The following is a 17021-nucleotide window of genomic DNA, read 5'->3' as shown; positions in this document are numbered from 1 at the left end:
CAGGGACTCGGGGCAAAGTTCCAGTCGCAAACGGTCACCCAGGGAACGTGAAGAGGTTCCAGTCATAAAACCCAAGTCGGGTGACCCGGAAGGAAGTTTCCTGGTCGTAAATCATCAGTCAGGTGGTCCAGGCGGAAGCGCGCCCATCACAGAGGCGCAGCGGGCGCCGGGGGCCATTTGCAGCCACAAAGAGCCCAGGGGAGGCGGACTGAAAAGCCTCCCCCGCTGAAGGGACGAGTCTCTGGAAGAGAAGAAAGCTTTCGGGTTGTGAATGACGGCGGGGGCCAGAGGAAGGAGGTTTGCGGTCGGTAATCAGGACTCGGGTGACTGGGGAGGCAGTCTCCTTGCCCTTCCTTCGGCGAAGGGCGGAGGAGACGGGCTTCCAGCGGCGGAGCCGACCGTGCTCAGCAGGACGGCCCGGAGCGCGCGGGGCCGGGGCTGCCCGGGCCAGCGCCGCGGCTCTGGACGGTGCGGAGTTTGAGTCAGAAATCAGATCTCAGGGGATGGAAAACCCACCTCCCCATCCGAGAGGACGCTTCCGCCGAGGAGCGGAGCGGGGCTGCCGCGGGGACAGGGGCCTCTCCCGGGAGCAGCCCCTTCGCCGGGCGGAGAAGCTGCCAGGCGGCAGCCACAGCCTCCGCGGCACGGCCTCCGCGGCGCGCGGCTCTCCGGGGGCCTCTCCGCCCCGCGTCGCCTCCGCGCCGGGCAGAGGGGCTGTGGCTCAGCACGTGTTTCCTCCGTGGCGGGACCCTGACGCTCACCCTCGCGGTCCCTGTCACCTCGGCCTCCGGGTCGTCCTGCCGGGGACGGTTGCTCCGTCGGGCCGTGTCCTCGGCCTCTCTCACAGGTGCCCCTGCCCACGCGGAGGGGTCGGACCGGAGGCCTGTGTGCTGGGCCGGGGACTCAGCAGAAGCCGGGCGGGCAGCACCACACCCCCGGGCGTCCCAGGCTGGCACTCTGGCCCCTTTCCCGCCTGTGCCCACCCAGAAGCCTGCCCCCGTGGGAGGACAGCGTGCCCCCATCCTGAACCCAGGGCCCAGCCGCGGGCACCTCGGGCTTTCAGCCATGGCCCAGAAAGTGCCCACAAGCCTGGTGCCCGCCTCCGGTTGGGGGCCCGGGTGCGACCCCTCCTCCTACCAGGCCCAGCCCCCACCCCCAACCCAGAGTGAGCTGGCACCGAGGCAGCGGTCAGAACAGCCACGCCCCACTGCTGCCCGGTATGCATGCTCAGACGTCCAGGGACGCCCGCGGCTGGTGTGTGTGGGCGGGCCTGCCAGGCCGGGGCAGGGACACAGCAAGGCGGCTGCCTCTGCGGACCACTCCTCCTCTGCCCTGGGCCCCTCCTGTCCATCCCGCAGAGCAGCGCTGCCCCCTGGTGTCTGTGGGCGGTGGCATCAGACACCCCCACACTCTGGGAAAGGGCCTGGAGGATGGGCCACCCCTGATTCGAGGTACGGGCCTCACCCACCCGCCCCCAGCCTTCTCCGGGCTGCCCCCTCACTCATCTGTCCGCCCCTGTACACGGCCCCGCCCTGGGCATCCCCTCCTCCCCAGACTCTCTTCCCGTCGGGACGCTGGGCTCCTCAGCAGCAACCATGGAGCATGGAGCACCCCCCGTGTGCACAGACCTCCCTTCTCACCCTATTTCAGGGTCTTGAGGAAACCACAGAGCCGGGCCCTGGCCCCCAAGGCCGTGCTCACTCTACCCCTGGACCTGACCAGAGCCGAGGCTGGCTGATGGCCCAGGGGTGGAACCCTGGGTCCCCCACCCCAGCCTGGCGCCGACCCCAGGCCTCCCCAGGCTGCATGGCCACCTGCAGACAGCGCACCTCCACCCCCACGGGTTAAGACAGGCTGAAGTTATGTCATTGTGTGAGTGACTTAAAACTCAAAGCGTCTGGAGTGTTAAGAGAATCAATATGAGAAAATTTTGGAAAAAGATTTTTAATACTTAAAAAATTTTAAGACAAAAGGTAACATATTCTTTTAAAAATGTTTTATAAAACAGTGATATGAAATTTATTTTAGCATGAGATAAAAGCAAAGCAAGGTTCTGTGGAATACACCAATTATTGGCCAATTCACTTTACATCTGTTATTGGGAATCTTCATTTAAGCCGTGACTAACGTCCCTCAACAAACGCCTCACCGGGAAACGACGCCGTGAGGCTGGCCACGCTGGTCATCAGTTGCCCCTCCCTGACAAGCAGAGTTGCTGTCCCTGCTGCCAAGAAGAGCACTGGCCTTAAACTTGTCTCTTGATTTGTGTAACACAGGGACAGGCTCTTATTCACTGCACAGTCTCCAGAACGTGTGCACTAACCAGGACGAGCTTGCAGCAGGAAGCAAACGCTGCCTTGTCTTGAGCAACGTGTACTTTTAATGCTATGATTACATTCTTCTTTAAGGCAATGCAGTTTCTCTTTTGTTTCTATAAAACTTACATTAATCATCTTTTTAAATAAAATGTCAGCATTTTGGGTCCAATCAACCAGAAGCAGGATACAATCAGGACATCTAGACAGTTCTTTATAAAGAGACACTGAGCTCAGATGGTAGTCTTTCAAAACAGAAAACAGGCTGTTTTGTCTTCGAACACACACTTAAAGTACATAAACGCAACACGCTTCTTGAGCAACACCGTGTAAGCACAACACGCTTCTTGAACCACACCAGCCTGCGGGTCTCAGCCGTGGCCTCAGAAGTCCTGGGGCAGCCACTGCTTTGAGGAAGCGATGGCGCCTTCCCGCGGTGTGCTCAGCGAGGACGGGGGTGCCAGGTCATATGTAGGACGAGAGCTTCTTTCTCTCCTCAAACTGCTTCTCCACGGCCAGAGACAGGGCCTGGAGGAAGCCCTCGATGGTGACGGTGGGGGCCTGGAAGATACATGGCATCGTGGCGGTCTCTGCCCTCGGGGTGGGGGTGGCCTGGTAGCACCCGCCTCCAAGGCACAAGCACTCTGAGGTGGCAGGGAGGCCCCAGGCGTGAGCTTTCCACACACCAGTGAGGTGAGCAGACACACGCCAGCCCTCCACTGCCCCTGGGCCCGTCACTTCAGAAACACGGGAGGTGGTGGAAACCCCAGGGTGGCAGGTGAGACGCTCCTCGAGGCCAGCCCTGCAGACAGCACGGGCGGCGGGGCCGGGGCCCAGGCACTCACCTGGACGTACAGCGCGTGGGCCAGGGTGGCAGGCCAGCCCTGCGGACAGCGCGGGAGGTGGGGCCGGGGCCCAGGCACTCACCTGGATGTACAGAGCATGAGCCAGAAAAGGGAGCTTCCTCAGGACGCGGCCGCTCAGGCCCTCGCTCTTCCTGTGAACATGACCACCCTGCCGTCAGCTCCACACGGACTGTGGTGCACTTCAGGACGAGTCCCCGATCTCTCCCCAGAGCCCCTCGGGGGGTGGGCAGTCTCCCACAGGCCTCAGCTACTGCTCCGGGAGGGGTAGGGTCCTGACACCACCCATGGCCTGGGCCGGGGCACCGTGAGGTGGGCACAGGCCGGCTCACACCTCTGAATTCTTGCACAAGTCTGCACTGCTGCCCTCTGTCCCGCCTTGGCCACTGTAACTGAGTCTCCCCAATGCCCCGCCAGCGTGTCTGGCGCCTGGCGTCTGCCCCACAGCCCACCTGAGGCCCTCACACAGTGGACGCGGCCTCGCTGACCTCCCCAGTTTATCCCGAGTCCAGCTGTCCTCAGAGGCTCTGCTCTACTTCCCGGCTCGATCCCCAGGGCCCTGAGCACTAGCCGGTTCTAGAGCACGGGCTCGGGCAGGTGTGCCGGTGACCCTCCCGTGGGCCGTGGCTCTCAGCAGCCAGGCAGCGGGGTCACACACTGTCCTTCCCACAGCACCAAGGCCAGGGCCCTGACTGTTTAACTGTTTACTCTGCTCATCAAAGAAAGAGCCTCCACTTTCCTTTCTTGGCCGTTTGTAAAAACTTAACAAACGTTGTTTAAGAATCATGATGCTACGGAGAGCCTTAATCTGAACGCCTGTCCTGCTCTGGCGCGGTGCTCTGCCCGCCGGCTGTGGGCACACGGGGAAGGCAGCTGCCCTCACCCTCCCCCGCCAGGAGCCCGCGGGCGGGGAGGCCGGAAGGCATCTGCTGTGGGGGAGACGCCCTGGGCTTCAGCCCCTGCCACCCAACCCACGTCACCACCTCGGGCGCTACAGGCAACGACCACCCCTGTGGCCGAAGGGAGTGGGCTCCTCTAGGCTGCAGAAGCGAGGCCGCCTCGGAACGGGAGAGAGCGCTTGCAAGTGAAGCAAGGGACAAGGGGTTAGATATCCAAGACATACAAGCAGCTCATACAGCTCAGTATCAAAAAAACAGCGCGATCCCCAAATGAGTGGAAGATCTAAAGAGACATTTCTCCAAAGAAGACATACAGACGGCAAACAGACACACGGAAAGAGGCTCAACATCACTAATCATCAGAGGAATGCAAATCAAAACTACAGTAAGGCATCACCTCACGCTGGTCAGAACAGTAATCACCAAAGCGTCTACAGGCAATGAATCCTGGAAAGGGCGTGGAGAGGGGACCCCTCCTACACTACTGGTGGGGATGCCGACTGACACGGCCCCTACGGAGAAGAGCACGGAGGTTCCTTAACAACCTAAAGACAGAGCTACCGTACGACCCAGCAACCCCACTCCTGGGCAAGCATCTTGAGGAAACCAAAATGCAGGAAATCCACGCAGCGCTGTGTGCACAGCGGCACTACACACAACAGCCGAGACACAGAGACGCCCAGATGCCCACCGGCACGTGGATGGGGGAGGGCCGCGCGGCCCACAGAGAGAGCGCAATGTTACTCCACAGTGAAGAGTGAGAATGCCATCTGCAGCAACATGGATGGGCCGGGAGGTTGGCATACTAACAGAGCCAAGACGGACAGAGAAAGACAAATACCATATGATACCACTAACACATGGAATCTAAAATTCATACAGATAAACTTACCTACTAAACAGAAACAAGTTCCTGGTTACCAGAGGGGTATGGGGAAGAGGCAGAAATTGAGAGACTGGGACTGACACGCTGCTGTTGAGTCGCTCAGGCGTGTCTGACTCTGCGACCCCACGGGTTGCAGCGTGCCAGGCTCCTCTGTCCTCCACCACCCCCGGAGGCTGCGCAAACTCAGGTTCACTGAGTCAGTGGCGCCATCCAGCTCTGTCACCCTCTGCCGCCCCCTTCTCTCTGCTTTCAGTGTCTCCCAGCATCAGGGTCTTTTCCAGTGAGTCAGCCCTTCAACTCTGGATAACATACAAGCTGCTACGCATAAAACAGGTGACTGATAAGAATCGGTCCCCGTGGGGCACAGGGAACCCTACTCGGCACTCTGTCATGACCTGTAAAAAAGAGTCTAAAGGAGCAGAGATGTGTATGTATGACTGAGTCACTTTGCTCTACAGTATTCATTGCAGATCAACTATATTCCAAAAAACTTTTTAAAAAGAAACAGTGAGGTCAGCACACACCTTGAAATTTCGCTCAGGAGGAGGCTCAACTTGGAGACGTTGTTTTCAACGAAGCCGATCACCTCCAGCTCGCGGAGGGTCAGCAGCTGCTGGCGAGGGTATATGATCTGGCACTGCAGGACAGAGGGCGGGGCAGCAGGAGCGTCGGGTCAGTGACTCCCCCGCGCTCAACCTGCAGACCCAGCAACTGCAGTGTTCAGTGTAGGACGGCGGGTGCAGGCTGAGCGGCACCTCCTTCTACACAGGAACCCGCCATTGTAAGTTATGCCAACAAGTCAAGAACCCACAAGAAAGTTAATGTGTTCTCAGGAAAACAAGAAAAAACTCAAGGCACCCTCATCAGCTCTTCCAGGCAGGAGAGGTAAATCTTGAAGATGGCCGCTGCAGAGGGCGGCCCGATGTACTGCCTGATGTCAGCCCTGTCCACGAAGGCCACGTCGATCCTCTCTGTGATGTTGGACGTGGTCAGGATCACCACGTTGGAGTGCCTGCGGGCAGAGGGTGGGCCCAGTCATCCCGGGCCACAGGGACTCAACACACGCAGTGAGAGGACAGACCGGCGCCAGGGCCCAGGCGCTCAGCCAGCTCCCCACCCTGTGCCCGGCCCCCGCCCGCGAGGCCTTCTGAGGCCCCGCTTCTCGCGCTCCACCTGACCCCCGCTCCTGCCAGGCTCTGGCTGCGACAGTGCAGACCCCCCTGACTTTCGCTCTGCAAGCTCCCCACCTATGGACAGCTCTCGCAGCCCCCAGCTGGACCGCTCCCTGCCCCCTTCACCGCAGTGAAGCAAGCCCTCACTCCGCACAGCGTCCCTGCGCCCCAGTGCCGACGCTGCCCTGCCTGGGCACAGCCACACCCGTGCGTCACTCTCACTGCCCCGACAGCCATGGCGCCGAGCTGCGCGATTCACCCGGGGGACTAGTGGCCCTCCCCTCTGGCTCCCAAACTCCCCAGAGGCCCTATCATTCCGGCTGCTCGCCCCCGGGCCGGCGTAGAGCGGAGGGGCACCCTGAGGCGCACACCGCCTGGCCTGCTGGGCTCGAGTCTGGGGACGGGGCAGGGCTGCCCTGGGCCCGCAGGCAGTACACAGACCACTGGCAGCTTTGTGGCCAGGGAGCACCTGGACGGTTGCCCCCTGACCGACCCCTGTCCTCTGACCACAGGCAGCTAGTCCTCTACGGGGTGAGCAGGGCTGAGCCAGGTGAGGGAGGCACACGGGGCCCAGGAGTCTGGGCAGAGGCTGGTGAGCGTGGAGTGCACACAGGGGCCCCCCACACAGCTGGGAGCCGTGTGCCAGGATCAGGCTTTCCACAAATGGTCACTGGAGCGGGCCTGAACCGCATGAGGCAAGGAAGGTGAGACAGACTGCAGAGACGAGTCTCCACTCCTCCCAGAGCGACAGGTCGGGGGTCAGGGAGACCCCCTTTCTGAGCAGAGGGTACCTTCTCCCCACACCAAAGCTTCGCTGTGCGTTGTTAACACTTCGATAACGTAAAAAATGCGCAATCTGTAAAAAGCTTATGTAGCACACACTGCTTCAAACATAGAGAAAACGGAGTCCACACCCAATGCCAGACGCATTCTGAGCTGGAAAAGCTGAGGGTGAGGCTGGGGGTGTGCGTGTGCAGGGGTACCTTTTAATCTGATCGATTTGGGTCAAGACGGCATTGACGACACGGATAGCATCCGAAGGCTCGGTGCCTGCCCTGCATGCGTTTCGGGCAGCGGTCAGGCTTTCCACCTGTGGGGGCAGAGCGACGGGGTGGTCAGCTGGGTGGACGCAGGACGCGTGAACACTGCACGGAGGGCCTGAGAGGCCCCGGGGCTAGGCCTGCAGGACGCAGCCCTCGGGGGCTGGACGAGCACGGGCTGGCGGCGCCGGCAACGCCAGAGGCACCCAGCCCCGCGCTCCCTCTGCTCGCAGTGTGGCGTCTGAACACACCCACCTCGTCGATCAGCACGAACACCAGAGCATCCTTGTCATCAATCAAGTCCTGAATCTTCTGGAACATCCGAGTCACCAGCTTGCCACTCTGGAAGCGAAACGCTCCTGTCAACTCACGCGCTTCAAGCTGCCTGGCGCACACATGCGTCCAGTCTCCACCTGGCTGCCCTGACCCCAGGGGGCCCCACAAGCCCGCCGTCTCCTGACAGCCCCTTGGAAAACTCCCTGAATCAGAGAAGCCAGGTCTGCAGGGAACCTGGAGGCCTGCCCTCCTGGCGTCATGGGCAGGGCCATGCTCGCACCTCGGCCCCTTTCCCCGCCCTTTCCTGCCCCGGCAGTCCTGGGCGGGCTGGGTCTCGGGTGCAGATCGGCCAGGCGCACCTCGACAGGCACTCCTGTCCCCGCCCAGCGTCCGCCAGGGGCACCGTCTGACACGGGGCCTGCAGCGGAGCCTTCCAGAACCGAGGGGCAGCTGTGACATCACCCAGCCTGAGTGGTGAACAAGGCTCAAGCTGAGGGTGCGGTCCCATCGGAAGGTGACCCCTCCCTCCTCAGGGAACACTGAATGCCCCGTGCCCCAGCCCGGGTCTGGAGGTGACAAGCAGAGGGTCCTCTCAGGCCTCAGGTGGTTTCCAGGTTATCACTAAGCTCTGGAACTTTCCTCTGACCACACAGAGTCCCTGTTCACATTCCTATTTCACCTATTTCTCTCCTAAAGCTTTTGGAGGAAAGAGTTTGCCTAATCTACCGGACAAGTTTTCAACTGCATGGAGGACAATCCAGAGAACTGGATTAGTATAAATACTTACCTCTGAAAACCACTTAGAAAAGAGGCTGTGGCTGTTTATTTCAATTAACTGGCCATATCGGTACCTAAGATGATTTTAAAAAAAAAAGAGAGAGAGCAATCGTTACAAGTCAGTCCTACAACATCCCTGGTGGCAACCACCTCTGTCTCTATAATGCAACACTGCTCAAGTGCCCAGCAGGCTGAGAGTGACTGCTCTGTTCCTGCCGACCCAGAGTGAGGTGCCCGCAAACTGCACACTGACAGTTATGAGCAATCTAACACGCCGTGCCAGCAGCGACAGTTCCAGCTGGAGCAAACTCAGTGTCTCAAACTGATGGCATCTTCATTTCGACTAAAGCAAGAGAAGGTTTTGCTAAGATGGCGGAGCAGAAGGACACACGCTCATCTTCTCCTGTGAGAACTCCAAAATTGCAACTTGCTGCTGAACAACCAACAACAGGAGAATGTTGGATCCCACCAAAAAAAGATACCCCACATCTAAGGCAAAGGAGAAGCCCCAACAAGAAGGTAGGAGGGGCAAAAATCACATTTGGAATCAAACCCCATACCTGCCAGAGATGCTCAGAGGGCGCAAGTAAAACCTTGTGTGCACAGGATCCCGGGACCCCACAGAGGCTGAGCCAGACCTCCTGTGAGTGTCTGAGCGTCTCCTGCAGAGACAAGGGGACGGCAGTGGCCGCCGCGGGCAAGGGGGCTCTGGCTTCAGCAGACCTGGGAGGCGCGGCGTGTGGCCTAAGCCCTCGTGGAGGAGATTGCCATTATCTCCATCACTGAGCCACTGAGCAGACGACCCACAAACTGCAGAACAAGTATACCAAAGAAGTTCCCGCACTGTTACAAACGTTCTAGGCAAACGTTCTAGGGCACAGAACCGATTTGCCAACCTGGGGATCCGGCAAGGGGACTGAGAACCCCCAGGGAATTTGACTTTAGAGGCCACTGGGGTTTGACTACAGAATTTCCACAGGACTGGGGAGACAGACTCTTGGAGGGCACAAACAAAATCTTGTGTGCACCAGGACCCAGGAGAAAGGAGCAGTGACCCCACACGAGACTGAGCCAGACTTGCCTGTGAGGGCAAGAGATGGGAACACCAGACCAGCTGACCTGCCTCCTGAGAAATCTGTATGCAGCTCAAGAAGCAAGTTAGAAATGGACATGAAACAATGGACTGGTTCCAAATTGGGCAAGAAGTACGTTAAGGCTGTATACTGTCACCCTGCTTATTTAACTTCTATGCCGAATATATCATGTGAAACGCCAGACTGGATGAAGCACAAGCTGGAATCAAGATTGCAGGGAGAAATATCAATAACCTCAGATATGCAGATGACACCACCCATATGGCAGAAAGCGAAGAGGAACCAAAGAGCCTCTTGATGAAAGCGAAAAAGGAGAGTGAAAAAGTTGGCTTAAAACTCAGCATTCAAAAAATGAAGATCATGGCATCTGGTCCTATCACTTAATGGCAAATAGAAGGGAAATGATGGAAACCATGACGGACTTTGTTTCCTTGGGTTCCAGAATCACTGAGGACAGTGACTGCAGCCATGAAATTAAAAGACACTAGCTCCTGGGAAGAAAAGCTATGACCAACCTAGACAGCATACTAAAAAGCAGAGCCATTATTTTGCTGACAAAGGTCCATCTAGTCAAACTATGGTTTTTCCAGTAGTCACGTATGGATGTGAGAACTGTATCATAAAGAAAGTTGAGCACCAAAGAAATTGATGCTTTTGAACTGTGGTCTTAGAGAAGACTCTTAAGAGTCCCTTGGACTGCAAGGAGATCAAACCAGTCAATCCTAAAGGAAATCAGTCCTGAACTGGAAGGACTGATGCTGAAGCTGAAGCTCCAATACTTTGGCTACCTGATGTGAAGAACTGATTCACCAGAAAAGACCCTGATGCTGGGAGAGACTGAAGGCAGAAGGAGAAGGGGACGACAGAGGATGAGATGGTTGGACGGCATCACCGACTCAATGGACAAGAGTTTGAGCAAGCTCTTGAGAGTTGGTGATGGAGGGAAGCCTGGTGTGCTGCAGTCCATGGGGTCGCAGAGTCGGACAAGACTGAGTGGCTGAACTGAAGACTTAATGCTTTTCTGGTTGTTTAGCTGCTCAGTGTCACCAGGCTCCTCTGTTCATGGAATTTCCCAGGCAAGAATACTGGACTGGGTTAGCATTTCCTTCTCCAATAGTTAAAATAACTAGTTAAATACAATTAATTCTTAATACTGTTTTTAGTCTACTCATAATTGATACCATTACCTGTATTAACATGGCAAACAAAACATAAGCATCACAAGTCTTTTGCCCGCAGTTGAACATTTTTTTCTCTTTCCACAAAACCCAAAGGAATGTGAGAATTTGTTTTCCAGCACAAAATCACTTCCCTCAAACCTGGAGCCCTGGAAAGCTCCAAGGGAACCGGGACACACGCTGTCTGAAACCCAGCACTGATACCCCGTCTATCACGGAGTCAGCGAGGGCTCTGGATGCGCTTAGTTCTGATTAGAATCAGACAGGAAACGGCCAGCAGAGAAGCCGCCTCCCAGACCCTTTCCACAGCGTCTTTCATGTTGAGAGTCCACAGAAAAAAAATAATCACTTTAACAAGTATCACTGACTTTCCAGCTGAAAAACATCATTTAGTAATTTTGTTTACAAAAGAGGAGTAGGGGAGATAGACAACCCAGTGAATACAGATTGGGTGGAATTTCACAAAATTAATCATAAAGCATTTTGATTTTTTCAGTTAATAAAGCAAAAAGGCTTGATGAGGCTTCTTCTTGCCACAAAATAAATACCAATTTCCAGGTCTTTGTACTGGAAAACGCCACGTTTCTTGTAATAACACCTCTACCTTCCAGTGTTTCAGGAAACTGCCCTCAGAGATTACCAAACACACATGTGTTTCACTATGTCAAGATAAAGGCCAAGATACTGAGCATAAAACAAAGGGCCAAAACAGAGCAACTTCCCTCCTTTTAAGACAGTTTTGAAAAGAAAACAGATTTAAAAGTAAATCTCACAGGATTCCCTCTTCTAAAGTCATACTAGACTGCAAGGGTGATTTACCTTCTGCCTTAACCAACTAGAAAGCTACACAAAACAGAGAAACAATGTCTGAGAAGGGCGCCAGACCACACAATCGGGGACTGCAACCTGGAGGCGGGCAAGGGGCAAGCGCGACGGCCTGACCTCCCGCCTGGAGTGACGCCGGAGGGGACCCAGGAGGAGAGGCCAGGGTACTGGGCTGAGGAGACGGAGGCCGGAGTTCAAGCAGCTGAGGTGTCTGGAGGCCACGGAGCAGGGTTCCAGGGAAGGAGGAGACGCAGGAGGGAAGCCCAGCGAGCGTCATGGGGCAGCAGTGTGTGAGGAGGGAGCCCAGCGCTGGAGTGCTTGAGACCCAGGGCCGAGGGGCCAGAGTGCTCGCTGCTGATTCAGGGGCTCAACCGAGACCCCAGAAGGGTCCTCCTAGGGTGAAGTCTAGACCACACTGAGACCACTCTTGAAAAAGCTTATAAACAGACCTCAAAAGGATCACACCAAACGCAAGTACCAAACCCGTCAGAATAAAAGCCAGCAGTCATTACAGACAAGCAAGAGAACCCAGTCACTTCCCATCTCTGTGTCCACGTTCAACAATCGCCTGGCACGCCAAGAAGCAGGAACAAGCGACCCATAACCAGCCCCAAATGGTAGACAGAGCTTACAAGCATAAACAGAACTGAACAGTCTTCAGACAAGAAAACCACTCTCAGAGACGGGAATTTTGCTGAACAGAAGTAACAGTAGATCAGATGCTGCAGAAAACCCTCCTCAGTGGAGCTCAGGAAAGTCCCAAAACTCGAGGAAAGATTACAGAGCACACGAGTGGCCTGCGGGGCAACATGAGACAGTGTAACAGGCGGGGGCGGGGCCCCACAGGCGGGGGCGGGGCAGGGGAACTAGCCGAAGAGCCCATGCCAAGGAGTCTCGAAACGCGGGGGAGCCCTGAATCCCCAAATGGCCCACACTCAACAGAATGAGCTACCGATCCATACGCTGTGACACGGAAGAGCTTTGGAAAACATTACGGTAAGTGAACAGAACCAATCAGAAAAGACTACTACATACTGCATAATTTCAATTACATGAAATGTCCGGAGTAAACAAATGTAGTGGAACCACAAATCCATAAATGGACTACACTCAACAGCGGCAGACAAACCCAGCGCTAGGCCTGGACGGCAGACAGGTGGTCCACACAGACATCAAGCAAGCACGGGACGGTCGGCCCAACGCGAGCAGACACGCTGCCCCAAGTGTGCACAGGCGGGCACCACGAGAGACCCCGTGCCGGTCACAGGGCGAGTCTCAGCACATGTAAAGAGACTGGAATCAGAGCTCAAGACCATGTGAGCACAGAAGGATCCGTCACATTACGCTGAGACACCTACTATTCACAAGATGATTTAAAACTAGAAGCAGCTCCTCCCATCATTACAGCTGAAACAGAGCAAGTCCGCCCCCGCGGCTCCTCTCTCCAGTCACCAGCTGTTACCTGCTCGACAGTCTGATGGTCAATTTCTGCGCTAAAGCTTTACACAGCGACGTTTTTCCAGTTCCTGGAGGACCTGTAACAAAATGCAAGCAAATAAGTATGAGTTAATGCTGTAACAGGTTTTTTGAAACAGTAGTTGCATTATTCTCAGGATATAACATAAGGAACAGACTGTAATGCTATAAATGTTATCATCACAAGTTACTGAAAATCTGTTAACAGTGTAAATGCTAGAAAACAGCACCAGGAGCTTCTTGGCCCATAGTCCACTCTGATTTCTTGATTTGATCCCTGGGTCGGGAAGATCCGCTGGAGAAGGAAATGGCAACCCACTCCAGTGTTCTTGCCTGGAGAATCCCATGGACAGAGGAGCCTGGCAGGCTACAGTCCACGGGGTCGCAAAGAGTTGGACACGACTGAGCGATTTCACTTTCACTTTTCACTGAAACCCTCCCTGTCTCTACATGTCTTCTATGAAATCCGCTGATTATGAAAATCCACCTTTCAAAGGTCAAACAAGCCTTTCCTGACAACCACCAGGAGCTCAAGGCACTGGGGTTTGCTGTTCCTGAAGCCCGTGGCACCCACGTCTTTCACTCCAGCTCTGCACACGTGGGCCCGAACCCCAAGCTACACAGGGAGAGGGGTCGGGCAAGGCCTGGGCTCTGTGTGCCCCTCAGCACAGCGTCTGACAGGAGCGGGGGGCACTGATGTGAGAGCACAAACGCGCCCAGCAGAAGACGATGACACTCACTCCTGACCTGCTGCGTTTTCCATGATTCACAAGTAAACATATAACCGATTCTAACCGGAAACACTATTCTGCACCTTCTGATTACCTTCTCTGACTCGAGTATTAGAAAAGTTGCCAAGACACCCTAAAGACACTGTTTTCATAAAACTGAACACAAGCCTACAATCTTCACTGTATAAGGAAGCTAATCACTCTTTTAATTATAGCTCTTACCTCACTATAATTTGGGCTTTTTCTCAATTCTTTCTCTCTCCTGGGATAGTAACAACAACAACACCCCCAGTATTCTCTTCCGAGAACTAGACAGAGTTCTGTGAAGTGTGGGCTTTTGCGGTTTATTACCCATCAAGAGAAGCTCCAAGGATACTATGAAGAAATACAAGGCAACTGCTATCCCGAGAAACCCATAACCAGTGGGGAAACAAGGCAGATATTGGGAAAGCTGAATAACAGCATAAAAAGTCACAACGGATGATCAGGTGGCTGCCCTAGGAAGGGTCAAGTAGCCAACACGCACAGAGCATGCTCATGTCTGGCTTCACAGAGGACGACGTTCCTGGCCCCCCTGGGAAGAAGGAGCTGTAACTCCTCGCAGGGCAAAGGCAGGAAGAAAAGCCTGACTCCACGCAATTTTATTTTGTCAAACGAAACCAAAGCGCTCACCGTGAAGCAGCACCACCCGGTTCCAGGTGACGAGGTTGCTGTCAACATTCTTGTCTGAAAACAGCAGGGCTGTCGTTACATAGTCGAGGAGCTGCACGAGGAAAGGAAAGAGAGAAGCAAAGTCCTCGGCAGAGCAAAGGCTATGCTGAACGTGCCCTGAGTGAGCAGAAGGAAGGAGAGTCTTCAGAGCCGCCAAGCACACTCAGGCTCTCACCTCAGAAGACACCTTAAAATCTAAGAGGACCAGCGCCGGGCGTGACCATCACAAGGATAAAGGGAAAACTGAAGGCCACTTAACTGAGGGCTACACCGAGTAAGTGAGCTCCTTCCTCCAGGACACAGCACTGGACAAGCTGTGTTTGCGAAAAGAACAGCTGGGGCTCCTAGGGGAGCCGGGGTGGGTGACGGGGGTGGTGGGGATGGACTTTGTGGCATCCCCCCCTCCCTCACCTGTGTGCAGGACTCTTCCCCTTGAAGGGGGCTCAGATACGGTGGTACTCGCTCAGATCGCCCACCTGCTCTGCCCCTTGGCACTGCCTTCTCAGCCCACAGGTTCCTAAGAGTGTGACCCCAGTGCCAGTGGGCTCACTTTTGAACCCTCCCCCTTCTCCCGAGGGGAACTCCCCAGAGTACAGCTCCACTCAGAGCAAGCCCAGAGCAGACGCCCAGGACCGAAGACAGACTCCCAGGGCATGGGTTGCTGGCAAGCAGCACTCCTAGACGCCCATGCGAGATAAGAGGTGCTAGAGAGAACACAAGAATGATTCACCCGAAATATGGAAGCCTTTCAGGAAAAAAGCACAACTCACATGAGATTTGACTTCCATGTCATACACCAGGCTGTCCCAAAGCCCATGGAATTCAGCTGAGAGAAAAAGACAAAATCAGATGTTAGGAAAGCAAGCCTGGTACCTACTGGTTACGTTCACCCTGAGCCACTGACATCCTCAACTGCTCCAGACGTGGCAAGCTATGATTCTGGTTACAGAGAATCTAAACTTTCAAAGTCATTTCTAAGTTAAAGATGTTGAATAAGCGGCAGTCACATGGGGCTCTGGGCAGATAACGAACCTTCTGTGGACCTGCGCGTGGATCCAGCACTGCCCTGAACTCACCACTCTCCCCACAGGCCAACGCTCTGGCAGGGCCGAGGGGCAGGTGGAGTCTAGCTTTCAAGACGTCAGGCCTAAAGTGGATTAGATGTGGGATTCAGCCTGCTAGATCCCATCGGCACAGAGAAGTACAGAGAGGGTGGGAGGAAGGAGTGGTCCAGCAAGACCAGCTCACTGGGCAGGAAAGAAGAGGGGCAGCGTCATCCTCAACTAGCACCGGCTTTGAGGCCCATCCAAGTAGCCTCGTACTGGGAATTCCTACTTTTCTCTCCTGTGATATACTTCCTAACAGATGAAACGCCCTAAAACTCCACACAACAGACACACGATATCCGGAGCCTGAGGTGTGCGCTGCCCCCCCCCCCCCCGCCCTCCTGGGGCTGGCGTGGGCCACCTACTGCTACGGTCGCAGATACCTGCAGGCAGGACCCAGTGATTTGCTGCAATTATGCTTTCTGTCTCTTCCTCCAGATTTTCGCTGCTGGGGCCATCCTCATTCAGCTGGAAGATGTGAAGTGCAATATTGCACACGCTCAAATCAATGGGCTGTGACGAGAAAGGAAATCAAATAAACCTATACAACACACTACCAAAACAGCAAATGCATGTTCTCGGGCCACGGGTTAACTGTTTCTTAGCTCTGAGAATTAAGTTACCTGTGGATCTTTAGCCTTTAATTCCGTGTCAACAATAGACACAGACTGCACATTTCTGGTGAGAAAAGGCTCGTCAAACTCAGACCAGGTGTAATCACCAAACACAATGTTATGCCTGTTGAGTAGCTTTCTAACACTCAGCTTTATATCCTCTTTCTTTGCAGTGCTAGGAACACAAAACACATAAAATCAGATCTGAGTTTTTTTAAAAAACCTAACATCTGAAGAAAGAGTGATTAAAAACAAAACAGACCATAGTGGGGGAAACGCACCCATGGAGGGGGCTGGCGGGAGGGCCTGCCTGGGAGTGATCCTGTGCCGACTAGGTGCTGGCGGTAACTGCAGGCTGTATGACCCAGGGAAGCCGCCCAAGGACTCTGCCCAGGCCCCTCAGAGGCGGGGGGGGAGGGCGGAGTCGGTGCCACCTGGGCTGCTGGTCAGCAAGCGGGAACTGCTGCCTAGGTCCCAGCCCCACAGCTGGGAAACAGCAGCAAGTCAGGAGGGAACGAACGCCCACAGCTGGGGGCCCCACAGGAGTTTCCCGGGCTGGGGTCCGCCCTCAGCCCCTGCCCCCCGCGCCCGCTGCCCCCCGGCCCCCGAGGGCTCAGGCCCTCCAGCGGCCCCTGCGGCGGTGTCCGCTCCCCAGAGCGCCCGGCCCCGCGGAGACTCGCCGCCGCCAGCACCTCCGGGGCCCATCGTCCCGAGGGCCTGGCCGGGGCGAGGGGATGGTGGGCGAGGGTGAGGGCGCAGGGGCGTTTCCCAAGACGGAGTCTGCGGGGCCTGAGGCCGGGTCTGGGCCGACCCCGTCGGGGCGGGCCTGCCCGGGGCGGGGTGCCGGCCGCTCGGACGCTGCCAGGGTCGGGCGGAGGCCGGGCTCACCTGCCGCTCCGCTGGTGCACCTCCACGTGGACCGTGGGCGCCTCGGCCACGCAGGGCAACGCCTGCTTCAGGTCTCCCACAGCCTCGTCCATGTCGGCGCCGCCGCTGGAAGCCGCGCGGAGCCGGCCGTCCCTCCGCCGCCGCCGCCTCGCGCAGCGCAGCGCCACCTC

General features: G+C 56.0%; 1 protein-coding gene across 2 annotated transcripts; it reads right to left on the bottom strand.

Moving 5' to 3' along the window:
• Positions 1–1991: 1991 nt before the first annotated feature.
• TRIP13 (thyroid hormone receptor interactor 13) lies at positions 1992–17015 on the bottom strand. Of its 2 annotated transcripts, XM_040262240.1 has the most exons (14): positions 16852–17015; positions 15973–16138; positions 15733–15862; positions 15014–15069; positions 14205–14295; positions 12788–12860; positions 8239–8302; positions 7431–7517; positions 7119–7225; positions 5822–5975; positions 5488–5600; positions 3267–3312; positions 3161–3184; positions 1992–2876 (listed from the first exon to the last, which is right to left on the bottom strand). In XM_040262240.1, exons 1-14 carry the CDS (start codon positions 16941–16943, stop codon positions 2781–2783), a joined length of 1299 nt encoding a protein of 432 aa, XP_040118174.1. In that variant the 5' UTR covers positions 16944–17015; the 3' UTR covers positions 1992–2780. The 2 variants fall into 2 exon arrangements, with proteins under 2 accessions (XP_040118174.1, XP_040118173.1); XM_040262239.1 differs by lacking the exon at positions 3161–3184 and having other exon boundaries at positions 3243–3312.
• Between the last annotated feature and the right edge of the window lie 6 nt (positions 17016–17021).

The sequence above is a fragment of the Oryx dammah genome, unplaced genomic scaffold, assembly GCF_014754425.2.
Source record: "Oryx dammah isolate SB20612 unplaced genomic scaffold, SCBI_Odam_1.1 HiC_scaffold_20, whole genome shotgun sequence".
NCBI lineage: Eukaryota > Metazoa > Chordata > Mammalia > Artiodactyla > Bovidae > Oryx > Oryx dammah.
This window is presented reverse-complemented; position numbering and strand designations above follow the sequence as displayed.

What these genes read in the sequence shown, in the direction of transcription:
- TRIP13 (XM_040262239.1), bottom strand. Translation starts at nt 16,943, where the DNA reads ATGGACGAGGCTGTGGGAGACCTGAAGCAGGCGTTGCCCTGCGTGGCC. An exon ending in GCCTGGAAGAGCTGATGAGG is followed by an intron (nt 5,601 to 5,821) that starts GTGCCTTGAGTT and finishes TCTGTCCTGCAG; the next exon opens with TGCCAGATCATATACCCTCG. An exon ending in CTCCTGAGCGAAATTTCAAG is followed by an intron (nt 3,313 to 5,487) that starts GTGTGTGCTGAC and finishes TCATGTTCACAG; the next exon opens with GAAGAGCGAGGGCCTGAGCG.